Source organism: Manis pentadactyla, chromosome 7, assembly GCF_030020395.1.
Source record: "Manis pentadactyla isolate mManPen7 chromosome 7, mManPen7.hap1, whole genome shotgun sequence".
Classification (NCBI taxonomy): Eukaryota; Metazoa; Chordata; class Mammalia; order Pholidota; family Manidae; genus Manis; species Manis pentadactyla.
Genome location: NC_080025.1, coordinates 127,584,074 through 127,608,616, shown reverse-complemented (window position 1 = coordinate 127,608,616; position 24,543 = coordinate 127,584,074). Strand labels below are relative to the sequence as shown.

At 42.7% G+C, this 24,543-nt stretch overlaps 1 protein-coding gene across 2 annotated transcripts in view; it reads left to right on the top strand.

The window, feature by feature from the left end:
* The first annotated feature begins 14,671 nt into the window (after positions 1-14,671).
* The window catches only part of UBE2H (ubiquitin conjugating enzyme E2 H), a 92,466-nt gene continuing 82,594 nt past the window's right edge, over positions 14,672-24,543 (top strand). Inside the window, exon 1 of one of the 2 annotated variants that reach the window (XM_057504759.1) lies at positions 14,672-15,179. In XM_057504759.1, coding sequence (XP_057360742.1) covers positions 15,127-15,179 — 53 coding nt within the window. In that variant the 5' untranslated portion in view covers positions 14,672-15,126. The remainder of the gene's footprint in view (positions 15,180-24,543) is intronic. The other variant, XM_036909040.2, reaches the window with a different exon arrangement.

Below are 24,543 nucleotides of genomic sequence, written 5' to 3'. Positions count from 1 at the left end.
ATAGATTCTTTTTTTTTCCTCCCTGACTTAATTACTGATCTGGTAGATAGCCGCAATGCAGTGGGAAGCTTACCCTCTGACTATGATCAGAAATCTGGTCCTCTCGATGCCAACACAGCCAGGTCCAGTGGGACACGAGGTTGTCCTACACGGGTGACAGGGGCGGAGGAGCACCAGCTGAGGCTGTGAGTAGAGGCCTCCCCACCGAAAGGGCCATGTGAGAAATCAGTTCATGGTGGGAACACTGTATATCTGGCACAGACAGAGTCCAGTGGTGAGGAAATGGAGCGGAACAGGGAAATGGAAAACGGATGGGAACCAATACTGGGGGATTGCGTGCCTGCGTGGCGCCGGAATTCTCAAAGGCTTCCTTAGGTGGCAAGGAAAGTCAGGAGAAAAATCTCCATACAGACCTCACCATGGCCACCTGGGACTGAGATCTAGAAATGAAAAAGGAGGTGAAGGACACCATCTATGCCTTTATTGACAAATCGTTGTTGAGACTCATGTATACAAGCCAGGGACTCTGCTGGGCTCTAGGAATACGTCGTAAGAGAGATCTGATTTTCACCTTCATGGAGCTCCTCATATGGTCAGACAGATGGACATCATCAGTTAATTCCACAAAGACAAGACAACCATGACCTTTGACATTCCACAGACACTGTCATCTGCTGGCCTTGCCTTGGCCACACGCTGGGTGTTCTCCAGCCACGGCCAAGGACAGTCAGCTCCAAAACAGCATTCCCAAGGTCTCAGAGGATGTGCGCTTTCCTCCCCCAACATCCCAGATGGACACACTGTTGTTAATGAGCAAGGTTAAGTTCCCTTGGGGGCGGGGGGTGTTGATGATTTATTTCAATTTTATTTAAACTGCTTGTAGCTGTACAACCTTTCTGAGAATCAAGGATCTTACAGGGTTTCTACCCTTTGCCCAGGAGGAGTCCTGCCTTATGTGGGATATATCCTCATAAGTTTTTTAAAATAAGAGTGTTATTTGCAAGCATGTAGTGTTAATTATAACAAGAAAAAAGGATGCAATGAATATCTATGAATCCATCAACTGTAAACACATCATGGTACAGTCACACAATGGAATAGTTGGTAACAGCTAGAAGCAGTGATGGGGCAGGTACTGGTGATTTAGTGAGTGAAAAAAGTTGATACAAACTCTATATACACTTCAATTATGTAAAAGTATGTGAACATAAAAATTAAAATATGCCAAATATTAAGGAATTTTTCTCTGGTACAGAGGATGATGGATGACTATGATTTTCTTTACACTTTCTAAGTCTTACCCCCTGGGGAGATACTACTTTTAAAATCAGAAAAGGCTTACTACAAATGGAAAATAATAATTGCAAGCCTATAAGCAGCTAAGGTTGGGTTTTGAATTCTAAATTTTTCTTCTGTAATCCTGCGCATCTCCCTCTTTGTTTTGTTTCCATTTGAGGAACTAAGAACCTACAAGGTAGGTGTGAACTTCTGGTTCATTAAGGTTCGAGGGGTCTCCTGACACCCCTCAAAAATAACAGCTCCCCCAGCTTTGCCCTCCCTTCAGGGACTGGCAGGCATACAGGTGAACTTACACGTGGCAGAGGCCTGGCAGGAAGCCTTAGTTTTGTGGTGGCCTCAGGAGGAAGCCAATAGCTTGGAGACTAGTGTGGGAGCAGGGGAGGGACTCTGTGGGATGGGGCGGTGAAGTGTCTGGGGCTTGAGCAAGCAGAGAGGCCGCTGAGTATTTTGCCTGGCACCTTCCCTGTACTAACGACAGGCATTCCCAATAGCTGCTGTACACCTTTCCTCCCTTTCAAGTTTGGGGAGGAATATTTGAGAATTTGGGGTAACCTGGAGGTCAGGAGTATTACAAAGGAACTATCAGTGATGACAGAGAAGTCCTGGCTGAGTCTAGGCTGTGCAAAGCATCGTACCCAACTGGTAATCATTGGTAACTGATAACCAGCCTTGTTGGTAGGAAAGGGCCCACCAGTGGTTCTGAGACTTCTTAGCGCGTTTCCAGAGCTCCTGGGTAAAAGATGTTGGAGGTTTGTCTCCTGTATGTGCATTGGTCAAAAATCCAGGGCAAGGAGGGAGTTTAGACAACATAGCACATGCTGGGGTCTTTCCAAGCTGCAAAAGTGTGTCCTGTCTTTCTCCCGTGCCAGCAAATACCAGGCAGCAAATACTTGAATTTTGGGGTTCAAAATTCAAGCAGCCCAGAGGAGAACAGAGCGGCAGGCAGTGTAGGCACTTGTGGGCATGGCACAGCCCTCCACTGAGGGGAGGGGGCTGGGGCCCTCCTGGGGACTGAAGATCATCTCTTTCGAGGTGCGGGGAGAAGGGAAATGTCCTCACAGGACCAGGAAGCCTACCACTAACTTCAGAGAAGGCAGGGCCAGACTCTACTCGAGATAACAGATAATGAAGGAAAGGAGGAAAGGTCTCTTCAGAGCCTCGGGGGAAAACGCCCACATTCTCTTGTCCTTCCTTGGTCGTTGTCCTCTGTTCCAGATGAGCTCTTAGATACATCAGGTTGATTCCTCACCTATTTCCCTGCATGGAGCCACAGTAAGACACAGGGTGTCTTCATTTCCTTTCATTGATTCACTGATTCATTCAACAAATATTCCTCTGACTTGCTCCTTACATCAATAATTTGCAAACATTTTCAATTAGCAGGCCACTTCAGAGGAGGCAAAATATCCCTTATTAAAAGCATGATTTGTATCAGCGCTTCCCAGACTTTTTCTAGTCATGCTCATGTCTGGTGAACCATGCTATTTATATGACAGGAAGGATGAACCGATTGTGTAAGCCTGGGAGCAGTTTCCAGGCAGCAGCCAGTGGGAGTCCATCTCTTGTGCACACATCTGTAACCCACATCTTGGCACGCCGTTGGGAATCCCGTGGTGATCCTTGGAACCTAGCCACCAAAAGAAAAAAAAATCCCTAGAATTAGTCAACGGAAGGCCTGTCAGTGATACTATGATGACCTAAGCTATATGTCTTAAATATCGTGAACACATTTTAAATGTATGCCCCAGGTGAAATCTGGACATTTTAATATGATGCTGTCATCCCTATTGCTAGTGTTATTCCTATGGAGTCCCCACCTGCTACACCTGGATTACCCTTGGAGAGCCATTGGCTAGAGGCAGCTGCTCTGGGCCACGAGAAGACTTTGGAGTCTCTAGATATCTACTCTAGCCTGTGGGGGTACAAGGGCTCATTATCACTACAGTAGGACTCATAACAATATCCTCCCCAACTGCCACAAGTTCTGAGCCAAATGAGAACAATGTTTAGGAATCAGATACATGGAGATGGAAATAGCTCTATCACTGATCAAGCTGGATTTCAAATGGGATTCCTATTATTTTCCTCCCAGAATTGAACTTCCAGTCCTTGACAAAGCAGCTGGATAAATGCAGGGCAAACACCCCCATCCTTCCTTCCAAGGATTGGTGGCTCACCCCATGGATTGCGAAGGTCAGGAGAAGGATGACAGTTATTTTTCCAGTACCATTCCTTCCCAGACAAGTGAGCAAAGTTTCTATTTATTGGGCAAGGTAGGAATGCAAGATGATGAAAATAGCCCAAGGAGCCTCTGAGGGTTTATAAACCACTTACCCTGAAGTAAATGCAGAGTTTGTCTTGGTTTCCTGGAAAACAGAGCTTGAGGCAAAGCCTAAGGGTTAATGTTTCATTGCAGAGGTGCAATCCCAGGACAGCAGTGAGAAAAGAAAGGCGAGGCAGGGAAGGAAGGAAAGCAAATAGAAGTTTGTGCATTATCAAGCTGGCTAGGGCCTCAGAAGAAAATACACATGGTTGCCTCTCACTCACTTGGGGTGGCTCCCAGGACTGGAAGAGTCTGCTGGGGAGAGAGCAGGGCCAGCAATTGGCAGCTCCTGCTGATTTGCCCCTCCCTTTTTGGTCAAAGTTTACCCCTTGGGTGTTAACTCCCCATGTCTAGGTTGTGGGCACCTCTCTGAGCAGCTGCTGGGAAGCCAGAGGCTCCTTGAGTTCAGTTGGGTTGGACTTGGGTGCTAGAGTTGCTGTGCCCTGGTTCTCCAGGGGAGACTGAGGCAGCGCCTGAGCGAGAAAGAGTGACAACCCTAGCTCTGATTGCAGGCCCACAGGAGGAAGCTGGTGCTACCAGGCCGCTCTAGCGGGGAGGCAGAGCAAGCCAGGGACCGGGTGGGGCCTAGCCAATCTAGGCAGGTGTATAAATGGTCCAGAGCTCTAACTTGGAAAACAAAGTGTTGATTCCGAATTTGCTCAAGACATTGAGCTCTGGGCTTCAGGTGTCTTGTGTCCGCAACTTTGGTAAGCAATGATACAAAAAAAAGGATGCGAACTGAGAGATTTATTGTGCTCTCTCCTCATAATGGAATGATACCACTGTCTGCAAGGGCCCGAGGCCTTGCAAATTTGAGCTGGGCCTTCAGTTGTGCCAGAGGCCTGGTTCACTGGCCTGACCACTGACCAGGGAGCCAAAAACATGGCACTGGAACAGCATCATTTTTATTTTTATCTTTTCAAACTGTATATGCATTATTATTTTTATTAATTATTGAGATATAATTCACATACCCTAACATTCACTCTTTTAAAATGTAGAAACCAGTGGTTTAGTATATTTATTCATACAGCTGTACAAACACTGGCACAACTAATTTTAAAACATTATTATTACCGCAGTAAGAAATGCCATACCCATGAACAGTCTCCCCATTTCCCACTCCCCCAGGCCAGGATCCACTCTCTATCTCTATGAAGTTGTCTATCCTTGGCATTTCAGAGAAATGGAATCATACAGTGTGTGGCCTTGTGACTGGCTTTTTCAATCAGCCTGTTTTCGGGGTTCAACATGTTGTGGCACGTATCAGAACTTCATTCCTTTTTATGGCTGATTAATATTCCATTGTATGAATAGATCACATTTATTTTCCCTTCACCAACTAATGGACATCCAGGGTGTTTCAGCTTTTTTGACTATTATGAGTAATGCCCCTATGAACACGTGTGTGTGAGTTTATGTTTTCATTTCTCTTGGGTACCTACCAAGGAGTAGCATTTCTAGGTCATATGTTAACTCTGTGTTTAAATTTTGGAGGAACTGCCAGACTTTTTTCCAAAGTGGCTGTGCCATTTTACTTTCCCACCCACTATCTATAAGGATTCTAATTTCTACATAGTCTCACTAATACTTGTTGTCTGTCTTTCTGATTATAGCCATCTTAGTGAGTGAGAGTGGTACCTCATTGTGATTTTGATTTGCATTTCCCTAATGAAGAATAATGTTGAGCATCTTTTCATATGCTTATTGGCCATGGAGAAATTTATATTCAAATCTTTTGCCCATTTTTTAATTGGGTTATCTATTTATTATTGAATTGTTAGAATTCTTTATATATTATGGATAGTAGAATCTTGTCAGACATAGACCCCCAAATACTTTCTTCACTCTGTGGGTCGTCTTTTCACTTTCTTCATGTGTCCTTTGAAGTACAAAATATTTTTAGTTCTAAAAAACACATTGGTGATATCTTTTTATTACCTTATGTCTGCATATATCAATGTATACTTTTTAATTGAGATATAATTAACATACAACACTGTATTAGTTTCAGAAGTACAACACAGTGATTCAATATATGTATAGATTACAAAAAGATAATTTTTAGCCAAGAAGAATGTGACTGAATCAGAGCAATCACCATAGCACTCCGAAACAATCCTCTCCCTTCTCCCCGCCTGCCAGCATGGGCCAGTCAGCTGAGGGCACATTTCCTGGACCCTTTGCCATGTGACTACTGGAGTAAGGCCAGGGCAGCCAGCATACCCTGGGGAAAACCAAACTGCCTTTTGAGCCATTGGGAGATAAAGTCAGAGGAGAGAAATTTAGGAAGGAAAAGGCACCAGGAGTCTCAGTTTCTCACGTTAGCTCTCTTCCTTTGCACAGAAAAAACTAAGCAAGTCCACGTATCTCACTTTCCCCTAGTGCAACTCCATTTCTCCTCCAGCTAGAGGAGCAGAAGAGCTCTGGCTGGCATCGAGAGGAATAAGAAAAATCTGGTTAAGACTTTTCACACTTAACCAGTTTTTAAAGTTCCAGATTCAGTGTAATCTATCACATGTGTAACCTTCCTAGTATGAGCCAGTTTTCCCCAGTCTACCTGGAGTGAGCAGATGAATTTTCCATGTGATAGCTGGGATTAGAATTAGAACCCCAGATTTTGAAGCCATCTCCTTCAGGGCCAGAGCGTCCCCATTCCTCCCCAGATCGATGAGGTAGGTGTGGAAGCCCTGGCTCCACACATTCTGCCTCTTAAGTGCAAATGTCTGTTTTAGGCACAGAAAATGCCAAGATGAATAAGACAATTACTGCTCACAGTGCAGTAGGGACCCTAGACGGGAAACCATGTGACACCCACAAAATGGAAGTACTGTGTACACGTGGAGTCTAGCAAGGCTGCCCTTGACTCTAGTGGATGTTCTCAGATGGGCAGCTGTGTCCCCTTGGGGGGGACCTTGACCTGCAACAGCCCTGCAGGCTGGGGGTAAAGAGCTGGCCCCACATTTGGTGGGACAAAACAAGACTTCCCCTGAGAGGGCAAAGAAGTACATTTAGGGGAAAGAAAAGTTGTGGTTCTTTTCAGTCAGCGGACTGGAAGAGGTAGGGACTTCCCGCCAAAGCAGGTGAAGCTTCCTCGTCTCCACTCCTCAACACCCCTGCCTGTTCAAAGGGGAGGAGAGATCAGAGGAGCTGGGGAAATGGGAGCAGAGGGAAGAGGATGTTTGGTAACATTTCTTCTGTGAATCAGAGCAACAAGGGAGAGTAGAACTTTAAAAAATAATGATAACACATTTATTGAGCTATAATTCATATACTATACCATTCACTCCAAGTGTACAATTCTGTGGTTTTTAGTATATTAACAAAGTTGTGCAACCATCACCACAGTCAATTTTAGAACATTTTATCACCTCCAAAAGAAACCCTGCACTCCTTAGGGGTCACCCCCATTTTCCCATTTCTCCCAGCCTTAAGTAACCACCAATCTACTTTCTGTCTCTGTAGATTGGCCTAGTCTGGACATTTGCTGTAAAAGGAATCATACAGTATGTGTTATTTTGTGACTGGCTTGGTTCTCTTTGCCTGATATGTCAAGGCTCACCCATGGTATAGCAAGTATCAGTAGCGTGTTTCTTTTTACAGCTGAATGATATTCCATTGTATGGATATACCACATTTTATTTATCTGCTTATCTGTTGGTGGACATCTGGGCCATGTTCACCTCTTGATATTATAAGTAATACTTCTTATAAATATTCATGTATAAGTTTTTGTGTGGAGGAGTAGGGCTTTTCAGTTAGTCATTATTAATCATTTATTCCCCACCTATTGTGTACATAACATAGAGATGGGAGTAGGGGTTAGGGAGGGGATATCAGAGGGCTGAGAACTCAAAAGAACAATTCATTCAAAATGTAATTTCCCAATTGTCCTCTGACTAGACGGAAAAATATAAAATAAAAATACATTATATGTATCTGGATTTGGGCTCAAAAAAAGCCATAGAGGGGCCAGTTAAGATTATCTGATTATGGACTGGAAATAAGGTGACATTAGGGAATCATTGCTCATTTTATTATGTCTGATAACATTACAGTTATAATGGAAAATGTCCTCATTTGTAGGGTATGCATACTGAAGTATGTAGGACTGGAGTGTCATGGTGTCTAAAGGGTATTTTCAAAAAGTTTAGCAAAAAAAATAAAATACACATACACACATGCCTACATGTAGGTAAAGCAAGTACGACAACATGTAAATAGTTGTTAAATTTGGATGGTGGGTATTGGGGTGGTCACTGTCATATTCCCTCAACTTTTCAGCATATTTGAACATTTCTAAAATAAAAATCTAAAAACATTACCATAACTCAAAAATCTAAAGCAAAACATGGAGATGAAAGTAAGGCGTGTACCTTTTAAAACAGGGAGGGCCTTTTTGAATAAAGGCCTGAGTGCAGAAAGGAGGGAACTAGCCTGAGGACCTAGGGGAAGGGCATTCCAGGAAGAGGGAAGAGTCAGCTCAGAGGCCCAGAAGTGGGACGAGCTTGGTGTGTCCAGGGACTCTCAGCTGTGAGGGAGACAGGAAGTGAGGTTGAAAAGTAGCCTAATCTCAGGTTATGCATTGCAGAGGCTGCAGAATTGAGATTTAAGTCTGAGTTTAAGGATGTCCCACTGAAGGACCATGAGTGAGGAGTGACTTGGGCTGAATTACTCTTCAAAGCGTCTCTCTGGCTCCTGGGTGGAGAACAGCCTTTGAGGTGAGGGCGAGGGTCATGGTGAGAGAGAGTGGAAGCAGAGCAGTCAGTAAACAGATTTATCGCAGAGAGGCAGGGGTCTCAGTTTAGGTGTCAGATATGGAGAGAAGGGCTTGCTTGGGTTTGGAGAGCTCATGGAGTTGTTGGTGGACTGGGTGTGAGAGTGAGAAAAAACAGTCAAGGGAGACCCCCAGGCAAGTCTGAGCAACTGGCCAAATGGTGGTGCCATTTGCTGAGATGAGGAATGCTACAGGGGAGGCACAGACTTTTCTTTTCTTTTTTCCCATAAATTTTTTTTTATTTTGTTATCATTAATATACAATCATATGAGCAACATTGTGGTTAGTAGATTCCCCCCCATTATCAAGTCCCCACTGCATACCCCATTATAGTCACTATCCATCAGCATAGTAAGACGCTATAGAGTCATTCCTTGTCTTCTCTGTGCTATACTGCCTTCCCTGTGCCCCCCACAGACTTCTCTTTTTCAGAGGAACATTCATTTGGTTTAGGATGGCCTAGAAGTCTTCATGGTCACAAAGGAGGTGGAATTTGGGTGAAGCCTTCACAATAATGACTTCATCAATGTCCACAAATTAAGGTTTTCATTTAAGTTCACTTGCAGAGGGGCACAGCAGGCTCAAGTGGCATGGACTATGAAGTTGGGGAGCTGGATTTGAATCCTGATGCTACCATCTACTGGCTATGTGACCCTGGGCAAATCACTTAACTTCTTTGAACCTGAGGTTCTTTATCCACAAAATAAGCAAAATAACATCTGTCCTTCCAGGTTGTTAGGTTGTAAGTAACACACCTTGGCACACAGGAGGTGCTCAGTAAATAAGGTTTCCTGCCATTCTACAGAGACCGTTAGGAAGAACTGACTTGTGAGCCTCTAAGGGACTGTTTTAAGCTGTTGATCTTCTGTTGCCCTTTCAACTAGAGTCTTCCTTTCTCTTTATTCATTCAGTATTTGAGCACTTCGTGTACACCACATGGTGATCTAGGCATTGGCTGTAGAGAAGTAAATGAAACAGATAAAATCCCTGTCTTCATAGAGCTTACATTCTGGTAGAGAGAGGAGAGAAACAGATAGCTAAATAGAATACAGTATGTAGTATGTGACATGGTGGTAAGTCCTAGGGTGAAAGGCAAAAGAGGGAGGGAGAAGAGGAAGTGCTGGGGTGGAGTTGGGATTGCCACTTGAAATAGGGTGCTCAGGGAAGGCTCTACAGAGAAGGTGACATTTCCACAAAGACTTAAAGGAGATGAGGGAGTAAGCCATGTTTTTATCTAGGTGAAGAATGTTGTAGGCTGAGAGAGTGGCAAGCACAAAGGCTCTGGGGCAGGAGATGCCTGTTATATTTGAGGAACAGCAAGAAGGTGGCTAGAAAGGAATGAGAGAAAAGAGAAGGGGCAGCTCCTTTAGGGCCTGGGAAGCCTGTGATGGCTTTGGTTTGGCAGAGAGTGGAATGGGAAGTCCTTGAAGGGCTTTGAACAGTGGGGAGGCAAGACGTGATCTGTGGTTTAAAAGGATCACAGGCTTCTATCTGAGTAAATTCGGGGGTTGAAGAGGGGAGTCCAGTTGGGAAGCAATTATAGTAATGATGATAGCTTGGTAGAGGTGGTGAGAAAAAGATTCTGGATATATTTGATGGTAAAGCCAACAGGATTTCCTGATAGATAGGATGTAGGATATTAGAGATAGAGAAGGGGCAGGGATCCTGGTTTCAAGCCTTTCATCTGAACAGCTGAAAGGATGTGTTGTATTGAACCAAATGAAGTTGCCAATATCTGACTATTCTTAACTTAAAAAATGGCAATTTCATATATTTCAACGTAATAGTTGCTGTTTACTGAGATGGGAAACACTGAGAAAGAGGGAAGGAGGGTGTCAGAAGTTCAGTTTTGGACATGAGGAGATGTCGAATAGGTAGCTTTATATATGTGGCTGGAGTTCTGGGGAAAGGGGCCCCAGTCAGAAATGTACATTAGGGAGTCAGAATATAGATAGCAGTTTCGGCTCTGAGACTGGGTGAGATCACCTAGGGATAAAAGTTGATAAAGAACAGAGGCCTGAGGACTGAGCTTGCAGCCTCCATTTCCAGATCATGGAGATGAAGATGCAGCAAAGGAAAACAGAGGAGGTCACCACTGGCAAACAAGGGCCCCAAACAGGCGAGCTAGCCCAGGGGAGGGCTCTCTGCATGTAGCTGTGAACAATGTTGAGCTTTTGTCCTTCCTTGAGCCTTGGCATTGGCGAGTGTGTATGTATGTCTGTGTGTTGGTGGGGAGGGCTTTACAGGGGACACGATATATATGACTAGCGCTTTGGACAGCTCTTCTATTTGATCTACATAAAGGCAGTGCAGGGGCTAGCATCTTATTTTACAGATGAGTAAACCAAGGCACCAAGGTTGAGTTACTTGCCCAAATTATATCAGTAATATGTAGCAGACCTGGGACTGGAAGGGGTTGTCTGTCCCCACGTTCCATCCTCTCACTGAATCACGCTGCTTTTTGAGGGCTGGTCTTTGCTCAAGGAGCTTGCTGCCAGAGGTAGCAAGCACAAAAATCTGTGAGAATGATAGCGGTATGGAAGATGAACTCCATCTGTCCTTGCTGCCCTGCAGCCTGCATGTTCCTGAGCGACCACTGACTGCTTCTGTGCAGACAGACTGTAACATGGTCCCATGCAGATGACTTGGAATGAGGTTACACTTTTATTTCTGTAGTAGCAAGGAAACTGCTGGTTTTATTGCCCTCTAGAAGGGTCTGGACCTGTGATCTCAGATGCCAAGAGTGTCAGCTTAAAATAAACCCATTTCCTGATAGAAATGATCAAACAGAAGCAGGAGGTCTTATCTGGGGGACTTTTGGGGAGACAATGCTAAATTCATTTAAGAGCTGTTGGGTTGACCGGTACCTTCATAGATGGAGCAGCTTCTGGTCTGGGCTTGCCCACTGGCTCCACCACATGAGGGTTTCATCTTACTCCCTCTTAATGTCTTGCTCCAAGCATTATATTCTCTCAGAACTTATTTTCTCACCTTTGAGAAGCTGTTCCTGAGATCAGAGGATCCTTTGGTCAAGCTTGGTCCTGCCCTAGGGAGAGATAAACAGGCCTGAATACATTTCCCAGATTGCAATACTCATGAGTCAGGCAGGGTCGGACAGCTGTTCCCTCACAGAGCCCCTGGTTGCACCTGATAAGGAAGAACGTGGCTCTTTCCAGAGGACTGCTGTGTGTGCGCACATATAAACAGACACTCCCAGTCCCCAGTGTTGTCTTAGAGTAAATTATTGACATTCTGAATGGCTGAAACGTTGGAAAAATGGTGAGTGCAAACTGATTTAAGAAGAGCACTGGGTTTCAAGCCAAAAATACTTCAAACCAGGGCTGTCATTTAGCACCATTGTGAAGCCACTTTTTGAACCTACCTGGTCAAGGGCAAGTTCGGAATCCTATGAAACTGGAAAGAGGAGAGGTTTTCAATGGAGGAAGGGGGAGGAAGTCAGAATAGGGGAGATGGATTTATGAAGGAGTAAGTGGCAAAATGCCCAGAGAGAAAAGGCATATCATAAAAAAATGTGAACATACCCTCACCATGAAGAGAAGTAATTGATGATATATCTTTAAAAAAATACCAAAAGGAAAGTAAATGTCCTTCTCCTTAAATGATACATACTGTATAAGGAATGGGGTGAAAGGGGATTGATATTAATACCATAATACTGCCATCAATATCATATTACACCTTGTAATCAACACGTCATGTTAGCTTTATGAAAAGCAATTTATAGTTTACAAGGGGCTTTCACATTCATCTTTTCCATTTACTCTATCAAGCTATTCAAGTGGGTAGGGGATTATGAGCCACATTTTGCGGTTGAGAAAACTGAGGCTCGAGAAGGGTGTATGCAGTTAGTTAATGCCAAATTAAGAGCTGGGGAGGGTAGGTTTGTCCTGAGTAACCTGGAGGTAAGATACTTGGTGGACACAATTAACTCTTCTCTAGGGGATTCCTCTTCAATGATTGCTCAGAGGGCTAAATTCCCATAGCATTTCTAGGTAAAACAGCCCCACCTCGAGTGTTGTCCAGAACAACTTTCTTTAAACACTTCTCTAATTATTTTGGCATAGGCTTTAGATCACAATGGCACAGCATCTGGAAGATTAAAGCACCTTTAACAAAGTGGCCAAATAAAGGGGTTAGAAATCTCTTCTAGCTCCAGCGCATGCCCTTCTTTCTCAAGCGTCCCATCCTTGATCAGTTTTTTCTGTTCTTGGAACACCTTTGGGTCCTTGAAATGTGCCATCTTGTTGGCAGGTGGGGAGGAAACGTCCTTATTTGCCTAGAGCATTAAGGAAGCATAGAGTCTGCCCAGAGGGGTCAGGCAGGTGTTTTGAAAGTGCTGCTGCCTACTGGAATTTTCAAGCACTGGTTCTCAAACTTTGGCCTGCCTCAGAATCATCTGGGGAACTTTTTAAAGACGTGGACAGCCAAGCCCCAACCCAGGCCTTCTGAATCAGAATCCCCAGGGCTGGGGCCTGGACTTTGGTGAGCTTAACAAGCTCCCCAGGTGATTCTAAAGCAGACCAAAACTTGAGAACCACTGTCTCAGTGTGGGAGTGGGAGCTCCTCAGGTGAGGGAGAGCAGAGTGGTGCTGGGGGAGGAGGCGGCAGCACCAGCAGCCCGCAGAGCCTGGAGGAGACAGTCAGAAAAATTCTCTGCTCTGTGCTTATCTCTCTTTAACAAAGTGGCCAAAAAAAGGGGGTTAGAAATCTCTTCATTCAGACATGACATCTTTCTGACAGAATTGCTATGTGCAGTAAGAAAGAGCAATGCACCCCTTTGAGAAGCAGTTAAAACAGTGTGTCTTTTTCAGAAAGTAGAATAGAAATTACCAGGGGCTGGGAGGAGTGGAGAATGAATGAGGAGTTACTGTTTAATTTGCACAGAGTTTCTGTTTGGCATGATGAAGCAGCTCTGGAAATGGATAGTAGTGATGGTTGCACAACATTGTGAATGTATTTCATACCACTGAATTGTATGCTTTAAAATGTTTTAAAAGGCAAATATTATGTTATATATATTTACCATATACACACAAAAAATAGCCACTTTTCGAGGGGTGAGTGGCACAAACAACGTTCGACTTGAGGTGATTGTTGCTGCCTCAGGTGTGTGTGTGTCTGTTATGGGAGGTTATGTAAGGGTGCACAACTCATAGCACACAGTCTGGCAAAGTACACATGTATTCATGGGAACAAGGGAATAGAAGAAAATTTTGAGAATAGAAGGCAGTGAAAATGTGATGTCAATATAGGAGATGCCAGAACACTTTTTCCCAACCCCTTAGTGTAGCTGACTCCTGGGTTCCAAATCACTTCTTTAGGAGTGCTCTGTCTCTCAAACTTCCCTGTGGATAGGAATCACCTGAGGACCTTGTTAAACTGCAAATTCTAATTCAGTAGGTCTGAGGTGAAGGGCTAGCCGGCATTTCCAACAAGTTTCCAGCTGATGCTGACACTTTAGATCCCCAAACCATATTGGGAGGGCTGTGAAAATGTAGTCTTTTTTGGTTCACCATGACTTCCTCATGTCTAGCAGTGGTTAGCATACAGTGGGTGCTCAATAAATATTTATTTGAATGAATGATGAAGTATATAGGGTTAGTATAGGAGTTTGGAGGGCAGAATAATCTTTTGTCTTGTACTAAAGCATATTTGGGGTGTTTCTGCTTATATCAGTCATTCACTTTGTGAAATTAACTCATACTCAGTGGAGTAAGGATGTTTGCACTAATTTATTTCTGGCCTTGCCTTCTTGCTGCCTCAACTCCTAATTCTTGAAACAGTGGCCTTATACAAATGGAAGGTAATGAATCCTAGTTTGCAAGCTCTGAGTAAGCCTTGCTATAGTCAACAATCGCTGCAAACAAATTCTCTCCATTCAAGGAGGGAGCAGAGTGCAGGGAAACTGCTGATCTGGGAGTTTCCAGATTTGATGCCTGAGTAATTGCCACCTCGGCCTCCCCAAATCAAATAAACTACCTTTTTCACAGTGAGAAGGAAGTTCATTACCCTAAAACACATGAATGTAATAATATTGCCATTATATACTGTTATTGTGTATGATGATGATAACAACACTGGCAGTTGAACGATTAGGTATGTAGGGGTTTGGGGGAGGGGGCAGAGGGCCATGAGGGCAGGAGAAAGAGGAACTACATCTCCCAGAATCCCCCGGGAAAGTCCACGCCGCCGCCGCTGCGGCGCCCCACCCTTTTCGCCAGCTGAGCCCACCCCGCAGATGACATCACAGAGGTGACATCACGGCGCTCAGAGCGAGGCTGTGGTAGAGAGGCCGACTGAGCAAGAGTCGCTCGCTGGTCGTGGAGGCTGCTAGAGAGCCGGCGAGAGGGTGAGCGGGCAAGCAGGCGAACGAGTTAGAGCAGGCAGAAAGGAACGTCGTGAGGCGCAGAGAAGCGCCGGGGCCGGGCCGCGGCGGAACCCACAGCCGGAGAGGGGCAGCCCGAGCCGGGCGCCGCGGGGTCCCCACCCCCACTCGGTCGGGCAGTGCTCAGTGTTCCCCCGTGTGGGGGGCGGCGGTGGCGGCGGCGACTGACGGGACCCGACAGGACCGCGGGGTGTTGCCACCTCCACCGAAGAGCCGGCGCGGCCGCGGGCTCCTCAGAGCCGGGGCCCGGGGCTCGTGACAGACGGACCGAGGAAGGGAGAGAGGCGGCGGCGCAGGCGACGGGGAGGCAGCGGCGACACCATGTCATCCCCCAGTCCGGGCAAAAGGCGGATGGACACGGACGTAGTCAAGCTGTATCCTTCGTGGAGGGGGATTTCGGGCTGATTGTGGGGGGCAGCGTAGGGATGCCCAGGGCACCTCCTGAAACTAGATCAGGGGCCCTGGGGCACTCCAGGCCACTGTCCGAGGCTCCCAACCCCCCTCCTTCCCCCTAGTTCCTACGGCGGCTTCTTGGCACCTCCTAGGAGCCTAGAGCCTTTTCACCTCCCCCTTTATCTGCAGCACCCCGAAATGAGCATTGTTCCTCGCTTTTCCTGCACCCCCAGTGCCTATGACTCTCCTCCACGACGTTTGTACTCCCAAGTCGTGCTTTTTTTTTTTTTTTTTTTTTTGCGCAGGACCAGCCACCTTTACCTCTCTAAACCGAGCCCACCTTCAGGGTCTCTGCTCGCTCTAGATTTAAGGATTCGAGATAGAAATTTCCTAGAGTGAAGCCTTTCTCCCTTTCTTGAGTTGCTCTCATTCCTTCCACTCACAGTGTTTCTTGACCTGGGGTAACTCAAGTGACCTCCTTTATTCCTAATTCCTTTCTGTATTAGGAAAAGAGTAGTCTGCTCAGTGCCCCCTCTCTGAGTGTTTTAAATCAGAGACCCCTGTTAAGCTTTCTGGTCCCTGGAAGAACCCCTGGTTTTTTTGTTTTCTCCATTGACAAAGCCTATCTCACCCATAGCTGTATGTGGTGAGGACCCCCAGGCCCTCCAGCAAGTCACCCTCCATATTGTGGCTATGACAGCTGGGGGGAGGGAGAGAAAGAGGATCTCCTTGACAAAATAGCCTGGTATTAGACACTTAAGCAAAGGTTCTTGGGGAGTGATTGCCCAGATCTTGCCAAGTGACACCCTTTATTTTCCTGCCCCCACCCCCAGCTCTCTGTGCTCTAGAGGTAGCAGTGGGAAGCTGTAACTGATAAGAGTCCTTCGAGCAGTGGCTTTGGTTGGAGTCCAGACTGATTATTTCATGACCAGCGAGAGAAATTCGCGAAAATTCCTGTGACAAATGGAGAATTATTTTTGAGGGGTAAAGGGTGGGGGGGAGAGGAAATGAGCCCAGTGTTCTGAACAACTAATCCCTGGGGATAGGGGTAACCCGGGGTGGGGAGTGGTAGTGTGTGAAATGTAGTTAGAAAGTCCTGTGTCCTGCTTCTTTCTCCCTCACCCCCATCCCCCAGTCATTTCCCCCTGTTGCAGGGTTTTGTTTATATAACTCAAGTTGTTTGGCCAGATTCTTCAGGTGAATTCCTTCTTTCTTAGCTTTTATTTGTTAGTGTTTTTGGATTGGGTGTCTTACCTCTTTTTAGAGATAGATGATTATTGTCCAATACTCAAGTCATGGAATTCGCTGAAGTTTTTAAAAAGTAGTTTTTGCATTTGGTTTGGAAGTGGGGGATGGGAGGGAAGTTGCCTAGGAAAGAGAATTTTTTTTTTCCCCATAATCTGTTCAGGAATAAGGTGTTTTTTCTTCAGGAAAATTTGGCCAAAGGAATTCTGAACAGTAGATAGCTTCTAACTTCTAGGGTTTGAAGTTTAGAATTTTGGAGATGTGGGAGTGAGGATTAGAAGAGCAGATAATAAAGTATATTTTATGTACCAAACATATGTCTAGGCACAAGTGAAACTGAGCTGTGATTGAGTTTTGTAAATGTGTGAATGATACAGTACTGTTGGCTTTTCATAAGGTTGCAGGAAAACTTGTAATTGTAGCTCTGTACATTTTACACAAAGCAGTTTCTGGTTTTATTTTTGTTTAGAAACTAGGAAATGACATCGTGGCAGAACCTGAGTTGTTTTTGTCTTGAATTGAGAGTTACTGTCACACCTAATGCAAATTTCTACCTAATGTTTAATTGGGATGGAGGTGGGAGAGAGAATTCCAGCTGTTTTTGATGAATGTCAGATTCTCAAATTCTATACATACGTATTTTTAGAAGATTGAGGATAAAGGGCGAGGCCTAACTTGACCTGATGCCTTTTCCATACAGTGCCTTTTGTTCATTTAGTAGTTGTGGCATCTAGAATGATTACCGCATTTAGGAGTCAGGGTGTGGGGGTTGGAAAGGGAGAGGAAAACAGACAAAGAACAGCAGGGTGTCTTTTTTTTCTTCCCTTAAGTGGCTTATTTCATAGCTTATTTTTAGTAGAAGATGAAGAAAGGCAAAGATGCTTTGGCCTTCTGTTCTTTCCCCACCTTCCTCCTTTCTGACAAAAGAAAGCAGAGGCGCTTTAAAATTGCAGATCTTTGAGATAGGAGGACAACAGCCACAGAATTTGAAAGCCAGAGGTTATCTTTGTTTCATGTTTTTTATTTTCTGGTCTAGTGTAGTTTGGAAGTTAAAATTTTAGTATTTGCTTTTGTGTGTGCATGTGGTTGTGGGGGTGAGAGATTTTGTGGCTTCTTTTCTCTATTGAATTTACATCAGTAGGCCCAAATGGAGCCAACAATTTTTCAGCAAGCTATATTTAGCAAAACATTTAAGGAAAAATTCTCCGACCCACTACTAAATTGTGTGAGTACAATTGTGTGACAGGGCCGCCGGGGTTGAAAATGAAAGATGGTGGAGAGGAAGTAGAAAAGGTCTGAAGGAATGTATTTGCTTTTTACCCCTCTGTGCCCCTTGATGGTTTCTTTGGTGTAGACGGATAGCTGGTTTCATTGCAGTCTCCTGTTTCAGCCCATTTTTGGATGTCTCCTGAGTGTAATTATGCCACCACGATTTACAGCTTGGCAAGGAACCTGTGTAGTAGGAAAGTAACGGTGTGGGGGTAGGGAGAGAAGAGGAGTGTAATTCCCACTGCCTTCCAGCTCACTAGGTTCTTTTGGAGACACGGTCTTTGGTTGTTGTTTGGAGGCAGTGATAATTCTTTTGTGACGGTTGGTAGAAGGAGAGCTGACTCCCAAGTTATGCAGGGAGTGAGTGATTTGCACCAATGCACTTAATAATCTGCTGGGTGATTATGTTCTGAAACTCTGACTCATTCATTGTTTCTCTTCTGATCCTTTGCTGAGGGTTGTGCAAACCTCTCCAAAAGCCTAGAAACTGATGTACATGACTTTTGGGCCCTGTAGGAATGTGGCCCCATCAGAAAGCTTGCAGTTAGCCCAAATCCTGTGGAATGGTGGAATGGTCTTGAATAGTGTGACCATTTGTTTGCAAAGTCAGGTAGATTGGTGATAATGTGCTGTTCCCAGCCTGGCACCCTTTGAGGTTTCCATCTCAAACCTGGCTGATTATTTAGGTTGTCTGAGAACTGGGACTCTGGTGACCTTAAAAAGTGATTTGCCCTAAAGGAATATCAGTTTAAGTTCTCCCTGTGAAGGAACAAACAGCTCAGATTACACGGGTTTCCTTGTTGGTGGGGGTTACTCGTTTCACCCTGTTGCACAGCCTAGTGATCCTTTTATCTGTGAACTAGTGGCCCTTGCTGAAGGCTGGAGCTGCTTGTTTTGGAAAAGCATATGCAGGGGAAAGGCTCCAGGCACAGCTCCTCCCAGCTCATTGGCTGCTCTGTTACTACCCGGAAAAGGAGGAGGGGCGGAGCTACCAAACAGCTGATGGAGTGTGTGACCACAGAGTGTGTTTATATACAAAAGAAGTAGGGGCTGGGGAGGCCTTGTGAGTGGTGTTACAGGATGAAGTGTGTTTTCAAGGGGTACAAAGAGGAGAGGAAAACCCGATCTGTTATAACTACAAGAAGTGTTCAAGGTTAAATCAGAAAAGTGGATCTGATAACAGTGGGGACCTGGCATATACTGTATTTGTAACTGGTGGAACTTATTTGATAATACCAAAAGTTTTCGACGATTCCCTTTTTCTGAGTGAGTGCAGTAACTTAAAAAGGAGTATACTGCCACTTTAAATGTACTTAACTGATTCATGCCAGGATTCAAAAGTACAGTAGAAATGCAAGCTTCCTCAAAAAAGTTTAGGAGTGAGAAAGGAGGGGCAGTGTTTTATACTAAGTTCATTAACAACATTACTGAATCTTAAAAGAATCCTGGGTGTCTGCTGTAGGGTTTCAGAAACTTTCAATAACAAGTTCATCCCCTCCAACAACCTCTTTATTCTAGGCTAGATGCTGGGGGTTTAGTAGTGAAAACCTCCAGTGTGGGTGGTCATGATGCTTATGTAACTAGTTAAACAATTTTTAAAAAATCAAAGTGCAGGCTGTTTATAGCAGGTCATCGCTGTATCACTTTATGAATAACTTGTATTTACTTTCAGAATTGACTTTTCAAGGAAGAGGAAGTTTAAAAAGTGAATTTTATGTGATGGGATATATAGGGACCTGTATTCCTGTTATTTAGAAGGTTGATGTTAAAAAAGAGAAACAAAAATACTAAAATGTGTAGCTATTTGTCTTTGATATCTTTACTATTTTGCTGTTAATCAGTAGTTATTCTACTTCTTAGTAGTCTTTGTTACTCTTTAATTTGTGCTCAAAGTGTAGACAATACTGTAATCTTTTAACTAGCATCGGTGTCAGTTGGGAACCTGTGTTTTGCCTTTTATTTCCTGTGATTATTTTTTTAAATTTTTTTTGGTGACATGATGAGATGGAAGGTGGAATGGTTTCATGGTCTTCAAGCTAGAAGTTAAAGCTTTGGTAACTCCCAGTGTTCTTGAATTTGTATTCTCTCCCTAGATTTTGGTGACAAATGTAATAACATGGTGGTACACTTTCCATAAGCAGGAACCTACATGAGTAAGCATTCACAGCTTCAGAATATCTTGTTCCTGCAGTACAGTTCTAGTGAATTACACGCAGGCTTAAAAATTCAGCTTTTAGGAAAAATACCTTTAACAGATGTGACCCATATATTCCTTATTGTGTATGAGAGAGAAAAACCTGGATCTGTTGGTTTTCTAGTGTTGTGCAATTTCCCCAAGACTGATGTGTGTGTGTGTGTGTATATAAATATGTGTAATTTAGTATCTTGTTCAGTCTTAAAGAGATTTGGTGGTCCCAAGAATCATTGGATTTTTAGGCATGCAATTCAGACCTGCAAAAGTGCTTATAACAGCTTTTTAGGTATAGACCCACATTATTCAGTGTATGTTTTAGTAAACTATTTTAATTAAAAAAATGTAGTTGGATTATATTAGTAAGATAATTGGGGGTAGTAGAGGTTACAAAAAGGGAAAGAAAATAGTCATCCATAGTCCTGTCCTTTAAACAGTGGTTCTCAAGTTTTAGTGTGATCTTAATAATGTGGAGGGTTTGTTAAAACAGGTTTCTGGGTTCCGCCCTTAAGAATTGTCCGATTCAGTAGGTCTAGAGTGGGGCCCGAGAACTTGCATTTCTGAGAAGTTTCCCGATGATGCTAATGCTCTTAGACCACAGCTTAAGAACTATTGTCTTCGGATGTTAACATTATGGTGTTTTTTGTTAGTCCCCTCCTGCCGTACAGTATTTTCAACCTGTTGATCATACTGTATATGCCCTGTTTTTGCTTAATTTTTTGCAACATTTTTCCCAGTTAAAAATACCTGACATGAATCGCTTGTGTAACACACCATTCCATGCCTATGCCATTGATTTAATTCTTCGCCGTCTTTCTGTGTTAAGATTGAAATTAACATCTTGTACGGAAAGCTTTTCTTGTATTTTTAGACTATTTGTTTCCAGAAATGGAATGTTAAATCATAGAAGGTAAACATTTGAATTAAAATATTTGATTAAAAGTCTTGGGGTCCCACATTCTGTAGGCTCTCCTTTTGTTCTGTTGTGTTTTAGTTGGTGCCCTTTCGGCACTGAAGCAGTCCACCTGGAAAGTGATGAAAGATGAGTTCTAATCTCTTTTTGAAAGTGTAAATTTGCATGTTTTTTTGAAATAATGGTGAGCCTTCAGTTTGTACTTTGGACTTCTCAAAGTGCCTACTGTGAGTTGGTAGGTTAAATATTACATTCATGAGCAGATATACCTGACTAGCAAGAGCTATAGACTTAGTTTAGGTATCCTGAATTTTATTTATTTTTCTTATTGAGGTGTAATTGACCTAAGATAACTGTACATATTTAAAATGATAAATTTGATACATTTGACATACGCATCACCAGTAAAGCCTATCACAATTAAAATAGTGAACATACTCCTCTTCCCTAAAAGTTTCTTGTGCCTTTACCTAGTCTTTCCCTCCCTTCTCTGCAACCATTGATCTGATTTCTGTTACTATAAATTATTTTGTTTTCTAGAATTTTATATAAATAAAATCATACAGTATATACTCTTTTTATGTGGATTCTTTCATCCTATTTTGAGATTTCACCCATGTTGTTACCATGTAGTTCTTTCTTTTTTACTGCTGGGTAGTATTTCATTGTATGGCTATACCACCATTTTCTTATACATTCACCTTTGTGGACATTTGCTTTGAGATTTAGCTAAGAGTTTTATAAAATGTAAACCACATATATATCAGGAAGACTGTTGGTGGTTCATAAAGACTATAATTTCATTTCATATATTTCAGTCTATCTGGTTATTTGCAGCTTGGGGCTACTACAAATAGAACTGCTGGGGACATATGCTTTTTTTTTCTCGGGTAAATATATAGTGGAATAGCTGAATCATGTGGCAGCATCAGCTTAACTTTTTTAACAGGCAGCTTTAATTTAACTTTACAGATGATGGTCTGTATTTCACACACAATTAGATTGTGACATTACACTGTTGTTGCAGTTGTGTTTTTTTAAAGGAATCCCATTAAATGTCAGTATCCTAAAGCATTGATTTTTAATCTGACTTTGTAAAGCTAGTTTTTTAGCTGCTCTTCCCTCTCACCCATTCAAAATTAGTGAATTAAATTTTCATTGTGAAATATTTTTGGTTTTATGGCCCTTTTGAAATGGTATTTCAGGAATTATGGTCACAAAAACCTTTTATTTTGGCTAGTAAAACTATACTTTTTTGAAAAGGTAACCACACTTTCCGTTGATGGTACCCTTTTCTTTTTGTAAAATAGTGATAAGATTTTTAACATTCAATCTCCTCCAGTTATGTTGATAGCAGTGTACAAATATTTTCATAGAACTCTGTTGTGGAACAAATTCAGATAAAAGGAACTAACAGCACCTCAGTGGCAGAACTGGAAACAAATTCTGAGAGTTAGAGTATCCCTTAATGTATTTTCCCTGGGATCTTTTTTAAAGTTAATTTCTAACAAAATGGTGGGGGTTTTTGTTTTTACTTTTTTGGCATCCTTGGTGAGTTATTTGATAGGTTAATAGATACTGCCATAATAAAAAATCAGATATTGTAATAGTTACTATCCTATTCTTTCTTTCTGATAAATTACAAACATTTGAACTTACAGTGTTCACGTGTGTTTAAAAAATTAGTATCTTATTACTGACACTGAAACTTTTAGCTAACAAGAAAAAAAGACCTGGTTTATGCCTGTTTTGAGTTGGAATCAATAGTTTATTCAGTGGGTAGACTTTGATTCAGTCATCAGAGATGGTGCTCTGAGCATATATTGTAGAGTGTAGTGTTTTCATAAGTATAATTCAAGTGCAGTGTTTAGAAACCTTCGAAAACACAGAAAAGTCAGAGTGTACTTCTGAGAGGCTGTTGTTACATTAGTGATTCTTGGGTGGTCTCACATTTGAGAATTGTTAATATCTTTATAGGTAAGTACTGTGGTTATTGACATTTCTTCTCTGTACCTCACCAGATGCCTGGGATGGTGGTTAGTTGGTATTCATGCTGCCAGGATGCCCTGCCAGGCTAGAACCAAATCCTCCAGAGACAGGTGGTGGAAAGCCCATCAGGGCAGCTTTATGCACCCAAAGGATGAAGGATGCTCTTTTGTCTTCCCCTACTCCTTAGGTATCTAGGGTATTAGGTAGATGGCTTTTAGGTATTACCGATCTTTTACCTTGCCGTCCTGCAGAGAAGTCAGGGAGGAGTAGGAAACCTGTATGAAGGGGAGAGGCTTGGGTGGACTTTGTCATTCGCAGGAAGACTGGCATGGCTGGTGGGTCTGTCCTTGGACTCACAAAAAGTGCCTGGGCTATAGTACTTGGAGAACTCTATTGAGGGATTTAGAATCGCTTACTTATTGGGAGTAGAATCTGTATGTCTTTTGTTCTACTTCCTGGTTTCTAGCTCATAACTACTTTAGGGAGGCATTATGTATAAAAGTAGGAGTCCCTACTATGAAACTGTTATTAATATTGTAAATTATGTATTTTCTTTTCAGTATTAGGCAACATGTTTCTTTTTCCATGTTTCATGTTTTTATCCTGTACCCTTTTCAAGATTTCTTGGATTATCAAATCTGAGTTGAGGTAATATAAATAGAAAATGAGATACACAGTGTGCCTGGTTTGTGTTATCTCAGAGGAAGTGGGTTACTACTCTGCTTAGTGAAAATAAATTTAGTTCTTTTGTCCGAATGATGGTAGTACAACTTTGGTTATCTGGATATTGGCCTTCAATCAGATGACTTTATATTGCATAGAAAATTTCTGAAAGGTTGATTAATTAAAAATTGAAAAACGTGGGTAAACATTTCCATTGCAGTGTCTTACTTGTAGGAAGTTGATTCAGTTAGAACTGTGTCCATAAGAGATCACCAGGTGAAATATAATGGGATATATTTTATGGTTTTACAGACTACTTAATGTTTAGTACCCTTTTGTTACTCTGTCTAAATCTGTAAATAAATTAATGTCTCCTTGACAACAAAGCTTAAAGTATATACCCTTCTTGTTTCACTCCAAAGGAAGGAAACTGGATTTGCTTTTTTCATTAGGAAATAGTCATTTTATATGACCTTCAGGGTTGCAGAACTGTAAATTCATACCTGATCATATCACTAATCCAAACTTAGGCTCATATAATGAAATCATCCTATGATATAGATCTTGGACATTTTGTATTTTTATTATAAATTATGTTTACATTCAAATGGATGAACACAGGAGGGAAATGCATTTTAAATGCTTGTGGCATTTTCTGGCAAGAGGAGTTTTAGCTCTTAGTGGCTGATCTCTGTGTTGCATTAGAGTATATTTAAGTAAGTATATTAAAATGTAGAACATAATACATTTGATAACATAATCACTGATCTTGGCAACACAATTTGATATTTTTAGCATCTGTTAATTTTATCAACTAACCCAATTCACCACAGCCACCATCTTGATAATGCATAAAGGAAAAAAAAATCCTGTATTTGGTCTCTCTATTCTTTTGTATTCTTAGAGATTAAAATTTTTCTTTAATGTCATTGTTTTATGGGTGGAAGAAGAGAGGAAGTACACCACTGAGTGTGTTCTTTAGTCTGATTACCTGGATTGCGGCCCATTTCTCTTGTCAGTAAAGAAAGGCAGCTTTTGAATGATGTCTTTGATCATCAAATGACACGTATTTGAA